At 38.2% G+C, this 23,658-nt stretch overlaps 3 protein-coding genes across 3 annotated transcripts; 1 reads left to right on the forward strand and 2 right to left on the reverse strand.

The window, feature by feature from the left end:
- Positions 1-5,182: 5,182 nt before the first annotated feature.
- On the forward strand, positions 5,183-6,674 carry LOC110379068 (sucrose-6-phosphate hydrolase). The gene has a single exon (XM_021338573.3). The coding sequence runs from the start codon at positions 5,195-5,197 to the stop codon at positions 6,587-6,589; it is 1,395 nt and encodes a 464-aa protein (XP_021194248.1). The 5' UTR covers positions 5,183-5,194; the 3' UTR covers positions 6,590-6,674.
- Positions 6,675-8,853: 2,179 nt separating this feature from the next.
- LOC110378667 (uncharacterized) lies at positions 8,854-13,728 on the reverse strand. The gene is made up of 2 exons (XM_021338033.3): positions 12,288-13,728; positions 8,854-10,438 (listed from the first exon to the last, which is right to left on the reverse strand). Exons 1-2 carry the CDS (start codon positions 13,682-13,684, stop codon positions 8,995-8,997), a joined length of 2,841 nt encoding a protein of 946 aa, XP_021193708.3. The 5' UTR covers positions 13,685-13,728; the 3' UTR covers positions 8,854-8,994.
- A 5,147-nt stretch (positions 13,729-18,875) lies between these two features.
- LOC110378677 (lipase 3) lies at positions 18,876-20,938 on the reverse strand. The gene has a single exon (XM_021338044.3). The coding sequence runs from the start codon at positions 20,891-20,893 to the stop codon at positions 19,463-19,465; it is 1,431 nt and encodes a 476-aa protein (XP_021193719.3). The 5' UTR covers positions 20,894-20,938; the 3' UTR covers positions 18,876-19,462.
- Positions 20,939-23,658: the final 2,720 nt, after the last annotated feature.

Raw genomic sequence — 23,658 nt, forward strand, 5'->3', positions numbered from 1 at the left:
TCCTAAATTAGTATGATAAGACCGACCATTATGTCACTTATTTTAACCAGATTAAGATCAAAAATGTAAAATTGGTGTACTTAATTATCTAGCACATAACAAAGGCAGGTATTTAGCCGGTATCAGAGCGACTCAAACAATGATGGTAATCAAAATTTTCTTTAAAAAAAAGTTTGCCGACTGTTGGCCAACTGTTTAGTCTTCAGTGAGTGGGTAGTCCAAAGAAAATAGACAAAGTTAACTCTACCATTCTAATAAGGAAAGAACCTGTAACTAAATAACAGCTGCACGTTCTGATTGATCATAAGGTTAAGCAATGCTTGGCATGGTCGGTTCGAAGACGAGTTCCCTCGGGTTTCGGATGGCACGTTTTTGCAAGTCCCAGCGGCCATTTGAACATCTTTGGCAGTTGAAATGATTTCTCAAAGGCCAGACCCGGAAACACCTGTTAAGGTAGCCCGAGGTTAACTGGGTCGAGGAGGTCAGATTGGCAGTCACTTTGTGTGATAAACTTAATACTCGGCTACATCCAGACTGGAAGCCGATCCAGAATGATTGGGGAAAGACTAGACAGAAAATGATGGCAAAGAGAAGAAAAATTAAGGCCTTTACAACAAAATTAATAGACAATACGATATCAATGGAAACTCACTGACATAACAGAAGCCAAGGAAATGAACTAAACATTAATTTGAAAGTCATTAATAAACCCCTTTGATTCGTCCTTTTATAAATAACTCAGCTAAGGGGAACTGATTAAATTCTATAAATAACTACAAATATATGGAATGATTTGCCTACGTGCCCACACAACTTTCCTTTTACGATAACAATACTTGGATTTTATAAATATGAGAAAAGAAACCGAGAGATACATAAACATAAGCTTAGATAATGCAAGTAGCTGTTCCAATAGACCATTCTATTTCCCATAGCCTCGACACATTATAAACATAATCGACATACAGTTTGTTTGAGCTCATAAATCAGTATGGATGGGGATACATAGATCAGTTATTTGGCGGACAACGGACTGACTTAATTATTAACAGATTTCAGCCAACCATCGAATGAGCTCTATCCACCTTATTATAAAACGTCCCAGCGTACGTTGGCCCAAAAAAATTACCAGCTTTTGTACCACCTTTAAACCACTGCACCGTCCCGAACAAAATCAGTGGACTAAAGCTATTACTAAATCGGGTACTTCTTAAAACCACATTTTATAATAAGGGGGTATGTGCCGACAGTTCATTCTGCAGTTTGTGGGGACGATTTGGGGCTTTTATTATAGTTTTAAAATATTACAAAAGGACCTAGTAAAAACAGAAACAGCTTCAAAAATAAAAACAAAATTATCTTCCACAGAGTACAACAACCTCTCAACCTCAAAAACACGATTCATTTCACGTAAGACTGAGCCAACGTATTTTCAGCAAAATTACAACAGTCGACGAGTCACGTGCAAGCCTTAACTAAGCACTTACCTTCCAATCCGCTTATTCAGATCTTCTGAGAGGCAGACTTTCAGGTACACAGTTCTGAAATGCTGACGTCGACCAAAACTGGTTAACGATTATGTTAGGAAAGTTTAGTTATAAGTACCTAACTTTGGGGTGTAAACTTTAAGAGTAATGTGCGATATGCAAAAGTTAAATCAAATGTTTTTGCTATAAAATGCTTAGTAAGATAAAGGTGCATTAGGTGCCTATCAACGTTAGGTATACTTATACATACACATCATATTACCTACCTGTACTATATGGAATCAAACCTTACACGAACTATTTTAGAGATAAGCTATCAATATACCTACTGCTCACCCAATTAGACAACTAAAAATAGAAATAAAAATTTACGAAGCCACAAAATTTCTTGGAAACCCGTCCATCAAAACAGTTCAAAGCGAATTTTCTCAAAAATCTTGCGTCCGTACAATTTCGTCATTCTTTTTGAAGTTCTAATATCCTGACACCGGAGATCTTGGCCCACTCAAAAGGGTTCATTTTGTATATAATTTATAAAAGCAAAAAGACATCTAGACGACAGAAACGAAAAAATAAAATGCACGTTGATGAATTATTTTTAAAGACAAAATAGTTTAACTTGTCTGTTGGAATACCTACTCGTCGTCATATCGAGTCAGCTGTAGATTTCATAACCTTACAAGCTCTAGTGTCAGAGTTTTCTCAAATCCGCTTGACGGTCTCTGACGTGAAATTTTAGCAACGCCAACCTGGTATCAGCTGGTGTAGTTAAACACTTCCAATTTCCAGACTCAGTGCTGCTTTGTAAAGTTTCAAAGCTATTCAGGAATCGAACCCGGGACCCCTGTCCCCTCTACAGCAGTCGCTCTTGCTACCACTAGACTAGCGCGGTGAATAAATCTGAATCCTTCGTATAATACCTACCTATGTACCTAAACTCTTTCCTTGCACTTGCTTAAGTAAAATAGAAAATAGTAGGTACATTCCCTGTCACTTCCGTCAGTTTGAAACTTCGCAGTGCTTCTCAAAACATTATTATTTATCTACGAAACTGTAGGCAAACAATTTCGTAATTAGTAAAGTCAGCCCCTTTTGACAGAGAGTGGCAATTAGTCACATATACGTATTTCAGTCAGGAGTTTTTAATCTAAAGCTTTAGAATAGACGGCCTACAGTCAACCCGATGGTTGGCATTTTTTTTTAAGATTGTCTTGATTGCAACCAAATAATACCGGCTAAATACGTCAGGTATTTGTAATGTGCGTACTATCATTCATCTTCAAACACACTTATGAGCTCAAACAAACTATCAGCCTACGTATGCACATAAAGTTTGCAGTGTGTACAATTTTGTCAGTATGAGTGAGATTTCCCAAAAACTGAATTCAATTCTAGTAATTTTATGTCGATTGAAAAAAATTGAATAGTTTTTCAGTCTACTTATTTGATTTTAACTTACGAACAGTGAAACACTATAACAGCTAACTAAACACATTTTAAACGACATACGTACATTCGTAACGAAAAAGGTCCCTAGACACGCGATTGGAGCCGCATTATAGTAGTAGTTTATTGTATTTGTTACCTCAAAATCAAAGTTTCTACATTGAGATAATTTAAATGCCAAACCCAAACTAAAGAAATAATTTTAAATTCTTTCTTTTGAAAAACCTTCGAAATGAGATATCTAACAAATATTTAACATCAAAAAGGATCATTTTCAGCTGTTTGGGCTACAGTACAAAGTTTTTCAGATGTTTCGTTTTAATCGAGACTTCAATTGATGAATTCGTCACGTTTTAATCAATATTTTTTATTTCGATTTGAACTATGTATTGTGAAACTTTAGATAGACGTCTGTTCTTTTCATTTAGATTTTAATATAGGATGATAACATGATTTTTTTTAATAGAGAATTGATATTTTTGTGTTCCCAAAATAACCAAACCAGGTAGATACTCTTAGAAACAGTAAAGTAGGTAATGATGACTAATCTAAATGCAAGCAGCGTAGCCACGAAGGCTATAAAGTTAAAACGATCCGCATTTTGTATAACTGTCCCACGGAATTATCTCTTTCGTCGTTAGTAACTTAATGGCTGTCATTATAACTTTAATACTCTTTCTCTTGCGTATTCAAACTCTGGATTATTGAAGTGGATAATTATTCTATCCTACCTAGATCATCGTCAGCCTTTTTTACCGTCCCACTGCTGGGCACAGGCCTCCTCCCATACAGAGAAGGATTGAGCGTTAATCACCACGCTTGCTGAATGTGGGTTGGTGATTTCACACTTCATAATCCATGTTTTCGTCAGATGTTTTCTTTCAACTTTAATTAATTAGTCATTATAGTGTCAAAGATAGACTAACGAAATACGTATAACTTAGTAAAGTTGCATTGGTGCTTATCTGACCCGGAATCGGACCCGCACTCTCAGACTGGAGAGGCTGGTGCTTTAACCACTGGGCCATCATAACTTCATAACATTATATACTAAAAGTACTCTGTGGAAAACTATTACTTAGGACTTAGAGTAAGAACGTGTGAAGAAGTCAGAATAACTTTGTTAATGTTAATATTTTATAACAATTTATAATTTTATTTAATTAAAGGTTTATTTACGTATATTTATATTTTGTTTGCCTAAACTTTTAACTGCGCAGACTGTAGACTATTCAAGTAGGTCTTACTTATGTTTGGCCAACAAATTTATACTGATTCTATTTCCAGCAAGACCAATAGCAAAAATGTCTTCGCAAACATCTTCAAAGCAAGCTTTTAATTAAATTGGCTTATTAATCAAAACTTCATCATCGAGATATTTGCTCAAAAGGAATTTGTTTACTCAATAATTGTCGCAGGCATTTTTAAAAACTGTCGCTAGCAATAACGAAATACCGTTTTGAAGATTCCCATAGCAGTGAAATGTGAAATGAATTCTTCGCCCTTTTTTCAACTTTATGCCTCAGAAGTTAAGGTCGAAATTTTGTTTTTTAAATGTCTTATAATGAAAAGTTTCAGCGAATGTTTTACATCTGAAGATTTTTTGAAATGTTGCTTCTTAGTCTCGGAGGGAAGTTGAAATATTTTCCTGTATTTGTATTATATTTTGTATTGTTTCATTTTTTCATGTATTTTATAAATGTTTTTGATGTACGCTTTTAGTATTGGAGCTAAACGTATAAAGGTGGATGACTAGCATTGACGACTACCGATCGACCGGCCGGTCGAGCGCTGGTTTCGCGGCGGTACAAGGTGTCTAGTAATCATTGCTTTACCATTAGATGATAAAACTTCCCAGTAACTTTCATCAACAGAACCTTTCGTAAAAGCTTTTGTAATAATAGTTAATTCGTAAGCTGAAAAGCATAGCTATGATTCATCAAGCGCCCGCCGCAAATGCAGTTCACGTAGAAGTTAATTTATATAATTATAATAGTTAATTACATCATCATCATCATCTACAGTCGATTGTATTTGCCCATAAAAATAATGATTCAATGCATGATACGATTCATTCAAAACTAAAACAATGAAGAAAATAGACGAGCTCTCATTCTGACTTGCCCTACATCGCACATTTAGTTACCGACAGCGATCTGAACACACGCATAATATTTCTATAATTAAAAATGAATCTACTTAGTACAAACGTGATAATGATAAGTCTCCTCACTTCTGTTCACCTGGACACCCTAAAAGAAATGTTGGATAAATCTGAACTAGAAATGTACATCACAGAAGCAGTGGCGACAGTTAACCACAGGTACAAGCTGCATTACCACATCACGCCACCAGTCGGCTGGATGAACGGCCCCAACGGATTCCTGTTTTACAAAGAAGAATATCACCTGTTCTACCAATATTACCCCTACGACACCCAGTGGGGTCCTATGCATTGGGGTCACGTGGCGAGCACCAATCTAATCGACTGGAGACCGCTTCCCACTGCGCTACGGCCCGCAGACGAACAATGTTTCTCGGGCAGTGCCATCGATAACCAAGGCATCATGGTCCTCATGTACACAGCGCATCAATCGACGAAAAATCCACCTTTCTACAATGAATCACAATATCTGGCGTTCAGTGTTGACGGCGTAGACTTCCACAAGTACAAAGGCAATCCTATCGCCATAAAGCCTCCACCAGGCACTCAAGACTTCAGAGATCCCAAAGTGTGGCGGCACGGTATGCACTGGTACGTGGTCCTCGGCAGCAAGACTAGAGACCAAAGGGGCGCGGCGATACTCTACAGGTCTACAGATATGATTCATTGGCAATTCCAAAGCGTCTTGGCTGAGTCCAGCGGAGCCTTGGGCAATATGTGGGAGTGGCCCGACTTCTTCGAAATCAACGGAAAATTTATCCTCATGATTTCCCCGCGAGGCATAATCCCATCCGGAGACAGATTCAAAAATACTTGTCAGACAGGGTACATTGTTGGCACGTTTAGTTACGCCACATGTCAATTCAAACAAGAAGTCGGCTTCCAAGAATTAGATTACGGCCACGATTTTTACGCCACGCATACAGCTGAGAGAAATGGCAAAAGATATCTGATTGCATGGTTTGGGATGTGGGAGTCTGTCCATCCTGAAGATGCCGACGGTTGGGTCGGCGCCATGACGCTAGTACGCGAACTGGATTTAGTTGGCAGTCGCATCTTAATGAAGCCTGTTGAAGCGATAACTAGCCTCAGAGAAGAAACTATTTTAGAAGGTGAATTTCATCACAATGCTTCCATAGAATTTGAGAAGACTGGAGAGATTATTGTGAACTTGGATTTGACTGAAAATATTGAATTGGAAATTACGGGTACTCTCGGTGGCGATAGACTATCGGTGCGCTGGAGTCTGGATGAGGGTAAAATGGTGGTGGATAGAATGGGGGAAATCAGACAGGTGGGGTGGGAACCGCTCGATACTGTCATTTGGAGAATCTTCTTGGATACCAGCTCTTTCGAACTGTTTTGCGGTGAAGGTGAAGTAGTGTTTAGTTCCAGGGTTTACCCTCTTGGTGAATGGCGAGTATCTAACAGGGGTCCTCAGTCTCTCCATGTGGTAGCTTACACTCTAAAAAAAAAGCGCAAGGCAAATTAAGTGACGAACTTGTTTTTTTTGTGAAGACGATGAACCAACGACATGCCTAATTTGTTGTGTTAGTAATATTTTTAGTTATGTATTAATTTTGATTTCGTTGTAGAATATGTTTAGAATTGAAGCACATTGTAATACAATATTTTGTTCATAGATTTGTTACCTGAGTCCTATCTATAAAACTTATATCTAGTTCTAGTACCTGGGTACAAAAAATAAATTCATATTCTAACAGCGGTTGGAAAATGTAGCGATTTATCACAAAACTTTCACAAATCCTATAAATAATAATAAATCACTATCGTATTGTGTCCCACATGACAACTTGCAACGGGATATTTTACATTTTTATGCGCCGCGGGCGAAACGCGAATCGTTCATCTTGTTCAAATACATTCTGCGATAAAATGTCGCTTTGATTTAAAATAGCTGTCTGTTACATTTGTGTGAATAGTAAAACTTTATTAGTATTTTGTTTTCCCGTAGATAGATAATCCATGGTCGACTCCAGACCAGGCACTTTTTTTGCGTATTTGTTTTTACCGTCTTTGTAAAGGCTCCGAAACTTTTCTGTGGTTGGTCCTGGTTTTAAATAAAACATTTATGTAACACCAGTCGTGTACATAGAGTAATATGACATCTATCAGTATGACACAGGTTATTCTTATGTTTTCTAAATAGCACAGACAACGGATAAACAATAATTTATCCGGGAGCGGGCAGCTCTCTCGGGCCGCGAGAGAAACCGCGGGAAACCAGCTAGTTGTTAATATTAGTAAATATTGAAATATTCTAACTGTAAATAGTACTAGGATAACTAATACTAAAGCTTTTGCAATTCAAAACCAAACCCTCATCGTTTGGAACTAATGATGATTAACCACAAACAAATCACGCTGCTAAGCTAATTAATGATGCAACCGGATTCCAATCTGTATGCACCAGATATATTTGTTTACCTAATTGTTACAACTACTATTTAATTGTATGTTATAGCAGATTCCTGTGGTTTCAACCTCCACGGACATTGTATAGGTACCGCCTACACACTTTAAAATACCGATATCATACCATGCATGCGAACAAAACGTCATCAGCTTGTTTTATCTTGCCACCACGCTTTGTCAATGCGGGTTGGTGATTTCAGACTTTACAGTCCAGGTTTCCTCGAGATGTTGGCCTTCGCGTTTAATCAGTCATTGGTGTCTAAGATATAATACTTCTTAGTATAATAAAAGCTTATTAGGATATATGATGGGGATATACGAGTATAAAAGCACTGGTACTCAGCTGCATCCGGTTAGACTGGAAGCCAACCCCAACATAGTTGGGAAAAAGGCTCCGAAGATGATGATGATACGAGTATACATTTTTATATCTTCCGTTTATGTATCCAGATTTGTCAAATTTTGAAGCCCAGAATGGAGAATGGACAGAAAGAAAAGTAATTTCAGCACAAACCAAAAAAACGACAAAGTCAAAGGTTTTTTTTTTAAATATGCCTATGAACAATGAAAAACTTTTTTTTTAATCCTAGGCAGACGATGTCGGTAGATAATTAACAAAAAGATATTTTCATACTGAGATTATCACTTCGCCCATATAGGTCGTACAATAAACATCAAGATATAAAAATCAAGTTTTTTATTTGATTTGATTTTGTAATCAAGAATCTCCCGGTCCCACAGTAGGTACTGTATATTAGGTAGGTAGTATAGTAGGTACTATGATTAAATATTAAAATTACCTTTGTCGTCTTATCTTGACTGATAGATACACTACCGTGTGTGTCGCGTAATCTTGTAAGTGAATGACATAAGATATGTGTCACGTATCATCGCGAGAAGATTAACAGGTGTATCTGTAGGTATTCTTAAAAATTGATATCGATAAGGATAACAGAATCAGAAAATATCTCCCTGTCAATGCAGAGAAATCTTCTTCACATACATAAGCCTGCGCGCACACTGAACAAATAGCTAATCGTTGTGTACTTCCATTATTCTTTATACTAATTTATGAGCAAAAATCAACTATTGGCTGACTAGATCTTTGCAGTATGCGCGCGTTCTTGTACTTACTAATATTTAAATCCGAATGTTAGTCTACCTTATCTGTCTGCCTGTCACAGTTCCAATATGAAAATATCGCTAATTGCCAGTTTTTAAATACAAATTTCAAACTTTGTTTGTACATGCTAAGCTCAGAAACTACTGGTGCTGAGCTGCATCCGTTTGAACGGAAGCCGACAAAGAAAATAAAAATAGTTATGAACAATATAAACATTTATTTTAATTTAAATAAATACATCAACAACCAACATATGAGAATTTTCAATATTTATCACAATTTAATTTTATGTACTATCGACCTCAAAATGATGTCACCTAAATAGGAATATTTATGACTTATTCAGGAACACTTCTTCTTAATTTATAAGCTACAACATCTAAAGTTTGAGGACTAAGGTTGGTAACTTTCCATCCTCCATCAGGGTATACTCGGGAACTGAATACTACCTCGCCCTCTCCACAGAATAGCTCCAGAGAAGACGCATCCAAAAATATCCTCCACTGTTCGGAGCCCAGAGGAAGCCACTCCACCTGCCTGATGTCTCCTTCTCTATCCACTACGACCTTACGAACCTCAGGATCCCATCGAAGAGATACTTGACCGCCACCGTCGCTTCCTTTAATTTCTAACTCAATTTTCTGGCTCAAATCACCATTGACAAGAAGTTCTCCCGTTTTATCAAACTGGATTGCTACGTTTTCAGCTAGCTTCCCTTCGAAAACCGTATCTTCTCTCAAACTGGTCATTGTTTCTACAGGCTTCATTAAAAGGCGGTTTCCAACTAACTTGAGTTCTCTGAAGATCGTCATGGCTCCTGCCCAGCCATCGACGTCTTCTGGATAGGGGACCTCCCACATTCCAAACCATGCGATCAGGTACCTCTTGCCATCATGCTCCGTAGTTTGGGTGGCGTAAAAGTCATGGCCAAAGTCAATTTCTTGAAAACTAACTTCAGGAATAAATTCAAAAGTTTCGTAGTTGAAACTGCCGATGATATAACCTGTTTGGTGAGTATTCTTGTATCTGTCTCCTTGCGGAACCATGCCCTGCGGGGAAAACAACAGAATGTGTTTTCCTTTAAGCTCGAAGAAATCAGGGCACTCCCACATATAACCCATTTCGCCTGTAGACTCTCCTATGACACTCAAGAATTCCCAGTTGTACATATCCAGCGATCTGTAAAGCAGGACCCTGCCTTTTTCATCTGATGTCTTGCTTCCAATCACAACGTACCAGTGATCACCGTGCTTCCATACTTTTGGGTCCCTAAAGTCTGGGGATCCGTTTGGTGCTGAACCCAACACTGGGTTACCTTCATATTTGTGGAATTTCACGCCATCATCACTGAATGCCAAAAACTGAGTTTCATTGAAATAAGGCTCTTCCGCGGTTACTAAGCGCCCCGTGTACATAAGAACTAGCTCATCATCTTTCACGGTGGCACTGCCTGAGAAGCACATTTCATCTTCGGGAATCAACGCTGTCGGGAGTTGTCTCCAGTCTACAAGGTTAGGGCTCGCCACGTGACCCCAGTGCATGGGCCCCCACTGGCTGTCGTACGGATAAAATTGGTAGAACAGATGATATTCTCCTTTGTAGTATGAAAATCCATTTGGGTCGTTCATCCACCCCACTGGAGGCGCCACGTGGTACTGCAGTCGGTATCTTGGGTTGATTTCAGCCTTCTTCTCTTCAATGTACGCTTCTAACTCCGATATCGCGTCATTGTGTCTAACCGTCTTTGAGAGCACTATGGCGATCAGACACAGGAACACCACCAGTAGGTTTAAACGAGCCATTATGGATTGATATTTCATCTCGTGTGGTAATCTTTTTATATACCAGTTTTTGGAAGTGATAAGCAATTTCAAGTGCTTTGTTTTTTGATACGATGATATAACGCATGTCAAAGTGTTGCATGTTATCTACACTGTAGACTTGTTGTGTGTTCGTATGTCGTCTGCGTCTGAACTACTTTGATAATAATAATATTGTTAATATGCGTTCTTTTAAGCACATCTATATACTTTTGCATTTTGCCTAGCTTTTTCCTAGCTTCTCAGTAAGTGATGGTCAGCTCCATCAAAAGTAGATGTTTGCTTGAAACGAATCTTCATGGCATAGTTAGGTGTACACAATTACCCTCGACAAAATTAATATTTTTATTTCTGATACTAAAGAACTTCCAGAGTCTATGTAGGTAGCATTGACTCTCGGAGTTCTTTAGTGTAATAATCCAAATATTTGTTCATCAGACAGTAGATGGTGACCTATCCTCGGACCGACCTGCTGATGTAGGTGAAGGTTTGATCCTCTCATCCCAGTTATTACTAGATATATACCATCTGCTTAGTTATTATAATATAATTAGTTCCATCGCAAGACAGAATATTTATTGACACTAAATCTCTTTGCATCTCAAAAACCTATATCGATGATATGGGTTTACTTATCTAAAAATAGGAGGATTTGGCCAACACTTACACAAAAAGATAAAAAAACCTTAAAATATATATTTGACTAGTACTCTAAATCTAAATTAACCATGAAATGTTCTCCCATGGCTCGGAATCATCTAGGTATGCAAAGAGATTTTGCTTCCTAGTTGCAATTTCCAAACCTGGGAAGTCATTAAATCCAGAATCAAAAGCCTATGTAGGTTTACAACGAGATGATATAGCACTTGGCTGTAGGATGAGGAGATTATCCATAATACAGTATATTTATCATTTATATTATTCATTTTGTTTACATAATAATATGTCAGTCTACAGATAGTTGGATTTAAAAAAGTGTTTTACGACATCCAAAATTTTTCTTTTTGATGATACTTGGCTGAAAACTGATCTCTCCCCAGACGGAGGAAGTCCATGAGGACTTCACCCCCTTCTCCCCCCTCAAAGATCAAACCAGATAAGTACTTCCTGATATACAAACAATTGAACTTTTTAGCTTTCTAGTATTGGTATCAAAAAAAGTCGTGGTGGCCTAGTGGGCAAAGAACCAACCTCTCGAGTATGAGGGTGTGGGTTCGATTCCAGGTCAGGCAAGTACCAATGCAACTTTTCTAAGTTTGTATGTACTTTCTAAGTATATCTTGGACACCAATGGCTGAAAAAAGGTGAAGGAAAACATCTTGAGAAAACCTGGACTATTAAGTCTGAAATCACCAACCCGCATTGAGCAAGCGTGGTGATTGATGCTCAATCCTTCTCCAAGTGAGAGGAGGCCTGTGCCCAACAGTGGGACGATAAAAAGGCTGTAACAGTGTTACAGTATTGGTATGGTAAAGATAAGAAAAACAATGATTATATAATCACGTTTATTAAAAATAACATTACATACGATTATAAATGTTAATTTCTAGAAAAAAATAACAATAAATTAGAAAAATACGCATATTTAATCCTCATGGAAACTTTATAAATATACTGAAACTAAAGTTAGAAATAATTATTAGGACATTACCGTTAGTTCAACATTTTTAACTTAAAAAAGTTTAGAACAAAATAACGATCTCACAACTATTGGCAATAGGGCATTTTACATTGGGACACTTCTGTTCAACTCATAAGCCATAACATTTACAGCTTCAGTGCCGGAATTGATCACTCGCCACATTCCCTCAGGATAAACTCTTGAACTGAACACCATTTCACCTTCACCACAGAACACCTCTATAGAACTAGCGTCCAAAAAGATTCGCCAGGCCGTCGATGATGATGTCGGTATCCACTCGCTTTGCCTGACCACGCCTTTCCTATCCAGCACAACCTTCCCAGTAGCAGTATCCCACTTCAGAACTACCAGAGACTCGTCGGCTTCTCCTTTAATGTTCAAAGTGAGATCTTGAGTCAAATTAACATTCAGAAGTAGCTCTCCCGTTTTGTTCAATGCAATTATGCCTTCGGGTTCCAGAGGTCCATCATGAGCCTTTGACCCTCGGAGACTTGTGATCGCGTCAATTGGTTTCATCAGGATACGGTCTCCTTTTAATGTCAGCTCTCTAATTATGGTCATAGCTCCCGCCCACCCATGTGCCCGCTCAGGGTAATCCGCATTCCAAGTCCCCATCCATGCAATTAAATACCTGTGGCCCTCATGTTCCATCGTTTGGGTGGCGTAAAAGTCATGACCATAGTCAATTTCTTGAAAAGGTACTCGTTCTTGAAATTTACCAGATGAATGATCGAAGCTTCCAATAATGTACCCTGTCTGGAACTGATTCTGATACCTGTCAGTAGTCTTGTTTTCAATACCTTGTGGAGACATAAGTAAGACAAAGCTACCATTCAATTCGAAAAAGTCAGGACACTCCCACATGAAACCCAAATCGCCGTTGGATTTGCCAATTTCGCTTACATATTCCCAAAATCCGAGGTCCTTCGACCTATATAGGATAACCCTGCCTTTAGCATCGGAAGTTCTGCTACCCGTAACTACGTAGTAATATTCACCATACTTCCATACTTTGGGATCCCGAAAATCAGGAGAGTTGTCGGGTGTGAACGAAATAACGGGGTTTTTAACGTATTTGTTAAATACAACTCCGTCGTTGCTGAATGCGAGATATTGTGATTCGTTGACAACTCCTGAAATATTTTTGTGTGCAGTGTACATAAGGACTAACGTACCTTCCTTTTCAATGGCACTGCCTGAGAAACACTGTTCTTCTTCCGGAACCAAGGCAACCGGCAATTGTTCCCACGTAACTAGATCTTTACTTATCACATGTCCCCAGTGTATACGACCTGTAGAAGTATCAAAGGGGTAAAACTGGTAGAACAGATGATAATGGTCTTTGAAGTAGGAGAATCCATTAGGATCGTTCATCCAGCCGACAGGGGGTGCGACATGGTACTGCAACCTGTACTTTTGATTAGCAAGTACTGTAGGTCTAGTATCATTAATGTATGTTTCGACTTCTGTTTTCCTTGCTATGTCTGCTGCTGATTCCCTCAAGTCACACGCCAGAGCTGCGGCGACGACACTGAGTAGCACCGCGTACACTTTGAGACCCTCCATGATGGATTGTCATGCCCTTGTTTAGGGAAGTACGTTTATATACCAGTAATTATTACAAGTACTGATTGCACGTCGAGTGTTTTGTTTTGAGTCACGTATTGATGCATTTTACTATAGCTTCCCTTTTTTTTTTACTTTTAACTTTTACTAAACGACGTTTGAAAGTTGTACTAATAAACGAAAAACTATTCGACGTGTGATGCCAAGGAATGAGGACCATGTTGGGAGGAATTTGGATGGATATAGAGGAAAAGGGGGCAAAGAAACTATGGAGCAGTGGTTCTTAACCTTTTTGACACGAGGGACCACTTTAACTAAATTTTGTCTTGCCGGGGACCACCTCATAGGTTTACCTAAATTAGCACTCATTTCTTTATTATTTATCAAAAATAATCTGTATTTTGGGTCAGTTCTACTCAGAGCTAAACGCATGTTGGCAGTTGTGTAGGTAAGCAAATGCAAATAAAGAAACACTAGCCTAAGTAGTTTCCAAATGCGCGAGCGAAGCGAGCGCGAAATTTTTATCGGACTTAAACCAAATATTACGTAAAATGTAGCCCAAACGTACTTAACTTTTTGTTTGTTGACAAATGCAAAAGTAAGGGCATATAGTTTCTGAATACGCGAGCGAAGCGAGCGCAAAATTTTTATCGGACTTCAACCAAATATTACGTAAAATGTAGCCCAAACATACATTTTCATGAATGGTGGGACTAGGTACGACACACCCGACATATGTACGTCCATGCGAAAACCACCGCTCGCAATTATAAGTCGATAAAAATTCAGTTAGATAACGTATAGCAAAGTCGCGAAGCTAAGCTTCGCGGACCACTTGGAATGCCTCCAGGGACCACCAGTGGTCCGCGGACCACCGGTTAAGAACCACTGCTATGGAGAGACTAAGTGATAATAATCGATACAGTTAAAAAATATTACTTGTGAGATCGAGACCATTCTTGGCAGATGGAAGAGTCATACTCTTCTAGATGAAAACATACTACAAACATAATATCAAATAAAAATGGGGGATATGACAAAAGAACTAGGTATGTCTAATTTTTTGAATACTCATGTTTTGCAGCTTGAAACTATTCTTAGTGTATGGCAGTATACCTGTAAGGGCGAACACGCGTATGTTCGCACTTCAGTAAAGTGAATCTTTGATCTCAACTAATCATTTGTTAAAACTTTTTGTAGTGGTTCTCCACGGTACAGACTTTAGTCGATAGTTAGTTTGGGCTCATAAATCCGCAGTGTAGGAATGGATCGTGGTACGCACATAACAAATATCGGATATTTGATCGGTAGCAGACCAAATAAAAGCTTTCATTATGTCAATTTTCTTAAAGAAAAACCATCGTGCTAACTGTAGGCACTGTTTAGTCGGTAGAGTGCCAATATTTTTTATTTTTATCATCGATAAAGAATGTGAATTAATTATTTTGATGCTAAATCGTATAGTAAAATATTTTTAGAAAAACTTTTGATAGTGACAGTACTTATATTGATCCCCGATCACGATCATTTTCTAATCACTAATATATTAACTAGCACTTGAGATATTTCCACCCGCCTGCCATGAATCAGAGCCACTTTAAATTCTCTACTGAACATGTACTTCACGGGGAAATACTACAGCTAGAAATCATCACTAGTTGTGCCCCGCGGTTTCACTCGCGTCCCACGTAATCACTTCCCGCACACCGGTAAAAACTAGCCTATGTCCTTTCTTAGGCCCTGGACGACGATCTGTGTGACTCATTTAAATAGGAAGTAGACCTACTTAATGGACAGACAGTTACAGTGTTAGTAAGGTTTGTTATGTTATGTTACAGCCTTTTTATCGCCCCACTGCTGGGCACAGGCCTCCTCTCACACGAGAAGGATTGAGCATTAATCACTACGCTTGCTCAATGCGGGTTGGGGATTTCAGACTTTATAGTCCAGGTTTAATCAAGATGTTTTTCTAGTAAGGTTTACATATATTGTGTAAGATAAGCATTTATGGACTGCCTCGTTGGTCTAGTTGTCGCGGTTCGATACCCGGGTCGAGCCGCAATCGCTTTGTGGGTTTTATAAACTTTCACAAATCAGCCCGTAATCTGGAAGTTAGTATAGTACAGTCATTACCATCTACCTAGCTTTTTCCCAACTATGATGGGGGGAGCCTTCAGGATGCAGGTAAGCACCACAGTTTCAAAAGTAGCGCGCATCTAGGCAAATTGGCAAGACAGGTTGTCGAATATTTGGCTTTTGACAACCCATAACAAGTGCCAAAGATGATGAAATGATAACCGGGACTGTGACATGTGCTTTCTGAAACACGGAGGAACTCATCATGACAACATGGTCACCCATCCTCATGATGGATCGGTCTTTGTGGCTGTCACTTAGCCAAGGGCTTTTCATGGAATGCCCTGCCCACATCAGAAACCTTATACTTACGATACTCATCATCATCAGCCTATCGCTGTCCACTGCTGGACATAGGCCTCTCCAAGTGCACGCCACTGAGATCGATATTACGATACTCATACCACATAACATTTGTAAGGGTGCGTCTACACGGTGCATGTAGCCGGAGCAAGTTAACATGCGCAAGCGACGAGCACGCGGGTGGGTATCTTGCTTTGGTACATGCGTGAGTCGCTGGACTCGCACGTTTTTAAGATGCACATGAGGCCCAATATGCGCAAGCTTCTTACACCGTGTAGACGCACTCTTAGTTTAGCAATTAATTTAAATAATTGAACTTGTAAAATAACCTTCGTTTTAAAGGCAGCTGTTTAACATTGAAACAGTCGTTATCAGTGATAGTAAAGTGATAATGTAATCATGCTTCAAAGATACCACTTCAAGTGTATGGACAGTGCACATTATTGCAGTTGTATCTTATAACAAGACTACATAAAGATATATTAGAAAGACCTTGGAAGTTTCTGTAGATATTGAAAATACATAAAATCTTTACCGATGCCATTATAAATGAGCTTTCAAACAAAAGGATTTCAGTCATAGAAAAGCAGTTTGTTCTTGTTTGCACTGGTATTCTATGAGTGTTGCATATTCATAACAGTAAGATTTAAGTTTCTAAGTATCACGTACTGTTTGAAAACGAACTCTCTAAATAGATGATTAATCTGACATCACCCGCTTTAGTAATAGCTTTAGTCCACTGATTTTGTTCGGGACGGTGCGGTGGTTTAAAGGTGGTACAAAAGCTGGTACTTTTTTAAAACAACGTTTTATAATATGGTGGACAGAGTACAAAGTACAAAGTTTAGGCATTGATTACGTAATCTAAAAACAATCAATACGGAGGTACTGAGATTTCACTCAGATTCTAATTTAATCAGAGCCCGAAGGAATAACAACATCAAAAAGAATTACTTTCATTTCGTCTCAAAACCTTTCGTAATAAAATGATGAAAAACCACTTGGCGTCTACTCGGTTCTTACAAATTATGTAGCTCTGAATATAATTAATTAGTTGAAATTTAATGTAGCAAGTTTAATTGCAGGGCCGTGTAATTTAGGGAGCAGCCGAATCCGCCATTCTATGTGATTTCCCTGACGTAGTGTTCAGACGAGAGTGGGCTAAAGATTCATCATTGAGGGAATTAAAATATATATAGGTAGGTATCTTTAATCCGTTATTTTATCTACACGTTCGGATAGGAAAAGCGAAAAAAGTAAAACATAATAAAACATTTGACATGGCACTAGAGGTATTAACGGCCCGGTGGTATTTTGCCGCTGACTTCTAGAGCCAAGTCAATAATATTTTTTGTCTTTCAGTATTTTTGGGAGTGGTTTTTTTTTGTTATATTTATAAGCCTACAGTTACACTCCCGGATGTAGATTATAGATACATATCTAACGCCAAAACAAGCCAAAAACGGACCTAATTAAAATAATAGTTCATTATCTATTAAAAATGTTTTTCCTAAAACGCAAGATAACATTGACGTCACAGGCGATTGGTAAATATCTGTCGACCTTATGGCACCCAATAAAATTAAATGTAAAAAAAGAAGAAATAAGTAGGTAGTACCATATGTCTGTTTATGTTTAGTGAAAATACATGCGTAATATATGTATTTTATTATGTTTTTGTAACGTGAGAGATCTTATATTTTTTACGTAATATGATAATTCTCTAAACATCCAAAGTTACCTTTAAAATAAAAACATATTATTTCATCACAATTACTATATTTACCATCAACGCAATAAAATTGATCTATAACTGCATCCAAATTGCAGCTTAAGTTGAGAGGCACCAATTAACTTTAGAGATATTCTAACGATAACCACACCTCTGCCACTCATTGGTGAAATCGGCGATATGACATCTGAAAATGGTTCGGTTACCGTTTGGTGTAACCACGGAGGAAGGAAATATGGTGCAACTCGCCATAACTACCTATTTCTTTTATTCTATTTAAAAAAAACTGCACATTTCAATAATTATTCCAGGCACGTGCGAAAAAGTAGAAATTAAAACCACTGACTAACTGAAAAGTTTTTCTGCTAATCCCATTTTCAGCTTTAAGACTAAGGAAAAAGTTTAGGTCCAGATGGTGGATTCCAATCACGAAAATTGTTTTTATGTATAGACATCCCTACTTACAGAGTAGGTATACCTACAGTTAATTGATTCAAGATATTTTTTAAACTTTTCATCATTAGCCACTGGTAGCTTAACAACATTCATGTCTTAAATAGTACCCCTTTTGATAGGTGTCGCTTTTAATTTTCAGGGAAACCCTGGTAATTGAACCTAGGATCTCTTCACTACATAGTATAATAAAAAACAAAGTCGCTTTTTCTGTCCCTATATCCCTTTGTACGCTTAAATCTTCAAAACTACGCAACCGATTTTCATGCGGTTTTATTATCAGATAGAGTGTTTCAAGAGGAAGGTTTATATGTACAATAACATACATCAAATAGTGGGGAAATACTGTTACGCCGTGCGAAGCCGGAGCGGGTCGCTAATAGTTAATAAAACGCATACTTATAGGTATGTATTAGTAAAGTGGTTGAACCTATTGAGATGAAATGAATTGATGATTCAGAGTCGCTTATAATTTTATTTCTATCCGAAGGCAGAAAGTAGTTGCGACACGTGTGATACTGATCAAAGCACTAGTGAGATTATAAAAATCAAAATCAAAGACGCAAATACAATAATTATAAATATTTATTTATTAATTAACAACACTAATACATTACACAACTTCCTCATATACACAGTTACTGTTAACTATTATCTTATAACACTAGACCTGACCTCTTATCCATAGAAATCAGTTCAAGGCGACCTCCGAGGACTTGTAAACATTCGCAAACTAATCTAAAATTATCACAGACATCGAATACTTAGTATTAAATGCACAACCGGAAGCTGTGTGCTTCGATCTTCCTGTTTATACCCTTGAGTGTGGATAACCTCGCTTGAAGACCTTTCGTCCTTACCTAGGTCATTGTCTAGGTTTTTCGTCCTTTATGGATCTTTAGACCATGTGCAGAAAGGAGTATGAGCTGAGAGCTCTCGAGTATCATAATCACACGAGGCTATGTATGTATGCAGACGACGATTGTAGGACTCCCCCTAACTTTAACACATTCGTCTTGAAGTCATATCTATTTTCTGCAACGGTTTCAAATCCAACCAGCATCATTTACCAACCAATACTCTCACATATTGTTGATTTTCGTTTATTTAAGACTTTTTGGAAAATCTTGTCAGTAGTGGAACCGGTAATCACTTCAAAATCTGACGCTAAATGAATAATCGCTCATGTATGAATGTAAAGAGTTTAGTACCTCATTGTTTAACAATCTAGGAGCGTCGATAGCCCAGAGATAGTCCAAGTGGTTAAATTTCTCGTCAGGAACGAGGAACATTTCAGGATTCGAAGGCAACTTATTATATAGAGCCATCACATCCTTCTCACTTGACAGCAAATCATTCTTAGACCAGAACAACTTGATAGGAAGAGTAACTTTTTTAAGGTCGTATTCAGGAGGAGACCCAGATCTATAGATTCTCCAATTGTTTAAGTATCCATAGTCAAACTGTTGGAATTTACCAGAAAGTATTTCTTGCGAGAAATGTACAGCAGTCTTCCACGATGTCCCAGTTCCCAAGTGTGCTAGGAAGACTGGTAGCAGAGTCTTATTAAACTGCCTCTCATTGAAACCGCACAAGTAAAACACTATATTCTTGCAGATCAGAGAATCCATGTTCTCACCGTTACATGTGCTTGATATCTTGCCTAGGGCAGAATTCTTCGGAATGAACTCATAAGTTCCTTGCAACTCGTCTATGTAGGCTAAATTACTTGCAATCGGCGCCATTGACTTCAGTGGTGACTTCATATCTGATAGGTATACGACGGGAGCCAGCGCAAACCCAGCTGTCAAGATATCGTTATATTCAGGCTTTAACGTTAACATCGCGAAGAGTATAGTTGTTCCCATTGAATGTCCGATGTACGTCATCTTAGTATCAGCGCCTTTAATCTCCAAAATGTAATCAATGACCGCAGGAACGTCGTACTTAGCTACTTCATGCCAAGAGAAGTCCCAGTATGATTGAGAATTAGGTTTAAACCAAACATGATCTTTGGAGTACCTGTTTCCTCTTATGTTGGTCATCCAAACGTCGTAGCCAGCGTCTGCCAGGACGTACCCCAGTCCTTTTCCAGGTCCATTCATGATCCAGTCGGCGGAGCTGGCGAATAGGCCGTGTTGGAGTAGAACTGTCTTCGATGGTACCCCACTGCCGTGTCTGGAGCGAGGGATCCTGTGAACGTTGAGCACGTAGCCTTGGGAGATGACGGTGTGGGTCTCACAAATGTATCCATTTCTCGTGATTATTCCAGGCACTGACAGGACGACGTCGGGATTCTCAATTTGTGGTTGAGTGTCACCGACAGGATAGTAAGACAATGGATCTACCAGAGTTCTTGCTGTCTGTATGTCGTCCACATAATTATGAATATTATTCTTGATCATTTGCTGCTGTTCTTCAACGTAGTTATCGACGGAATCCTTCATGGTGACAGCATCGTTGTAGAATGTCTTCACGTTGTCACTTTGTTCTTTGAAAAACTCCTTGAAGGATGGTACGAGAGACCATGTTTCTGGTGCAACCGTGGTAACAGTTGCAACCAGGAATATTAGTAGGACGCGCATGCTGAAGAGGTTTAGTGAAGACTGTGTGCGAGACGGTCTAGCCTCAATATAATATAGTGGAGTACGCGTCTGACCCCGGAGATGAGGTTAATACGTCACTCGATAACATTTAATTGTCTGTTTATTAAAAAATGACCCGTGTCGTATCTACAATTGGATATTACTACGCGAATTGTTGTTGAGTTCTAGTAAATGATGAAAAGTAATAAAATACCCAACCTGTTATGAGCGCTTCGTCACTTCGTTGTGATAAAAGCTGTGACAGTTATTAGTTCCAGTTACTGTGGTTAATAAATATTGGGAATTACCCAGTCTTATTCCTTGTCAATTGTATTCACATGTAACTTATGTAAAAATATAATATTTACCTGAAGCAACAAGTAATTCCGTATTTGGAAACTTATAAGACTCGCTTTATAGTGGATTCAATTAATAACTAAAAACGTTTGTTATACAATCAGTCTATTTGAGAAAGCTCTGATCTCGACATGTGTCAATCATGGGGATAGGTACTTATTTTATAGTTTATCTACATTCTTATCACATTTAAACCTGGGTGACTTTCACACATTGCACCCTAGATATCATTCTATTAAGCCCTGACTCTTACTCATATCTTTTTTCTCGGCTCCCTTTTCTACAACATTAAACTTTGACTTATCCGATAAAATCTTAACACGCTGGAAACATACAATACATTTTAGGTGTAAAAAATCCTTATTAATCAGATCTACATATATATTGTTCATTGATTTTATTATTATTTGATTTATGATTAGGTAAATATATATATTTTGGTTTTTAGGCTCTCCAGCCTAGAAGCCGTCTGCTTTTCCTTTTTTCATTTGTAGTTAATTGATCTTTACGAAAACTGAAATTCAGAAATCCAAAAAGCAATTTTTACACTTTTTACAATGTGATTGGTCGTACTGATTAAGAAAAGCAAACATGTTCATTGAAGTGTTTCGAATACTAAACACCAAATTAAGGTAAAAAATGAGGTAATTAGGTATTTTCTGACAATCACAGGTTAAGTGTGCGGATTCACAATTTATAGTTCTTCTTCTTTCGTGTCGCTGACATGTCATATATTGAGACTACACTATGTCAGTCCAATATGCCGCCACAGCGAGAGCACGGCCGGATGCGCTGAAACTGATAAATATATTCAAAGTGTTTAGATTACATGGCCAAATTCTGAATGCAGTAGGTAGGTGCGAGTAGGTAGGTATAGGTATTATATTATGCTAGCTGGTCCCCGCGGTTTCACTAATACGAACTTATCCGAAAACAAAGTAGCCTATTTGATATACAGATGGAAGGATGTAATAGCAAAGAACATTAGAAAGATGCGATAGGGATGCGCGTGGACTGCGATAGGCTGATGATGATGATGATTAGAAAGATCAGGAATGCAGGCTTCTGTAGCCAAAAAGAGAGACTTAAATTACAATCAAGTATCATCAAAATCCATTTAGTAGTTCAGTACTAGTTCAATCAGAAAGAGTAAAACTTTTACTTTTACAATACTTATTAGTGTGGTCAAAGTGATCTGGTTTAATTTACGAGAACTTCATCATCTCATCATTATCTCAGCCATAGGACGTCCACTGCTGAACAAAGGCCGCCCCCTTAGATCTCCACAGATACCTGTTGAAGGCGACCTGCATCCAGCGTCTTCCGGCGACCCTTTATAAGGTCATCTGTCCACCTAGATTAACGAGTACTTAAACGGATTTAAAACTAAAGTTTTTGGTGAAGATGAATGCATCATACTGCCTACTCCTTTTACACATGCAAGCGTGATGTTCTGTAATAAATTACGCAAAATGAAAGCGTGTAGTGATAATGTTTGTATTTATGTCTTATCTTTAGTTTTAGTTGTGCTTGTGTACATTACTTACAGCCAGTTTCTTCATCAAAAGTAAAAGCCAAAGTAAAAGTCAAAGTAATGTCTAAAGTAAAAGTAACGATCAAATTCATTTTTTCTATGAGTTTTGCTGTCACTTTAGCCTTGAAAAAACGAATTTGACCGTTACTTTTACTTTAGTCATTACTTTGACTTTTACTTTTGATGAAGAAACTGGCCGTTACTCGTACAATACTTATTGGCTCAAGGTTAAACTGCAAAATACATTTTTATAAAAGTTGGCACAAATATAAGACAGAACTGGAGACAGGCTTTTGTACCGATTGAGTAGCCTTGTACCATAAACTCGCCGATGAAAAATTAGAGTTTTCAATGCATGAATCCACAGATTTTTCTTTCGGGACACCCTAAAAAACTAGCTTGGCAAACCGCGTCCGTACCTACTACCTAGCTCATATCTCCCTATGTGATCATCGGACAAGCCCTTTCCCAAATAAGTTGAGGTCAGCTTCCACTCTAACCGGATGTAGCTGAGTAGGTACCAGTGCTTTACTCGGAGCGACTGTCTATTGACCTCCTCAACCCAGATACCCCTTGGTAAGACAGATTGACAGACTTACTGCCCGTCGTTACTTGTGCCAATAAAAATACAAATGACAGCCAAAACTATTTACCATACCAGTTACTTAGCTACAAGCTTATAAATACAATCTATTCCAAAAAATAGTGAAAATTTCTCTAAGACTTTTTTTAGTTTATCTCCCCCTGTTCTCCGTATTTGAAAATAGTCCGCGTCAAAATAGTCACAGACAACACGACACGACTCGCGCTAGATAAGAAATCACAAACACATGTTATTCTCGTTAATTTGTTATAATTAGCAATAAACAGAACA

Source organism: Helicoverpa armigera, chromosome 2 (genome assembly GCF_030705265.1).
Source record: "Helicoverpa armigera isolate CAAS_96S chromosome 2, ASM3070526v1, whole genome shotgun sequence".
In the NCBI taxonomy this organism is placed as follows: Eukaryota; Metazoa; Arthropoda; class Insecta; order Lepidoptera; family Noctuidae; genus Helicoverpa; species Helicoverpa armigera.

What these genes read in the sequence shown, in the direction of transcription:
- LOC110378667 (XM_021338033.3), bottom strand. Translation starts at nt 13,684, where the DNA reads ATGGAGGGTCTCAAAGTGTACGCGGTGCTACTCAGTGTCGTCGCCGCA. An exon ending in TTCAGTTCAAGAGTTTATCC is followed by an intron (nt 10,439 to 12,287) that starts TGAGGGAATGTG and finishes TTTAAACCTACT; the next exon opens with GGTGGTGTTCCTGTGTCTGA.
- LOC110379068 (XM_021338573.3), top strand. Translation starts at nt 5,195, where the DNA reads ATGTTGGATAAATCTGAACTAGAAATGTACATCACAGAAGCAGTGGCG.
- LOC110378677 (XM_021338044.3), bottom strand. Translation starts at nt 20,893, where the DNA reads ATGCGCGTCCTACTAATATTCCTGGTTGCAACTGTTACCACGGTTGCA.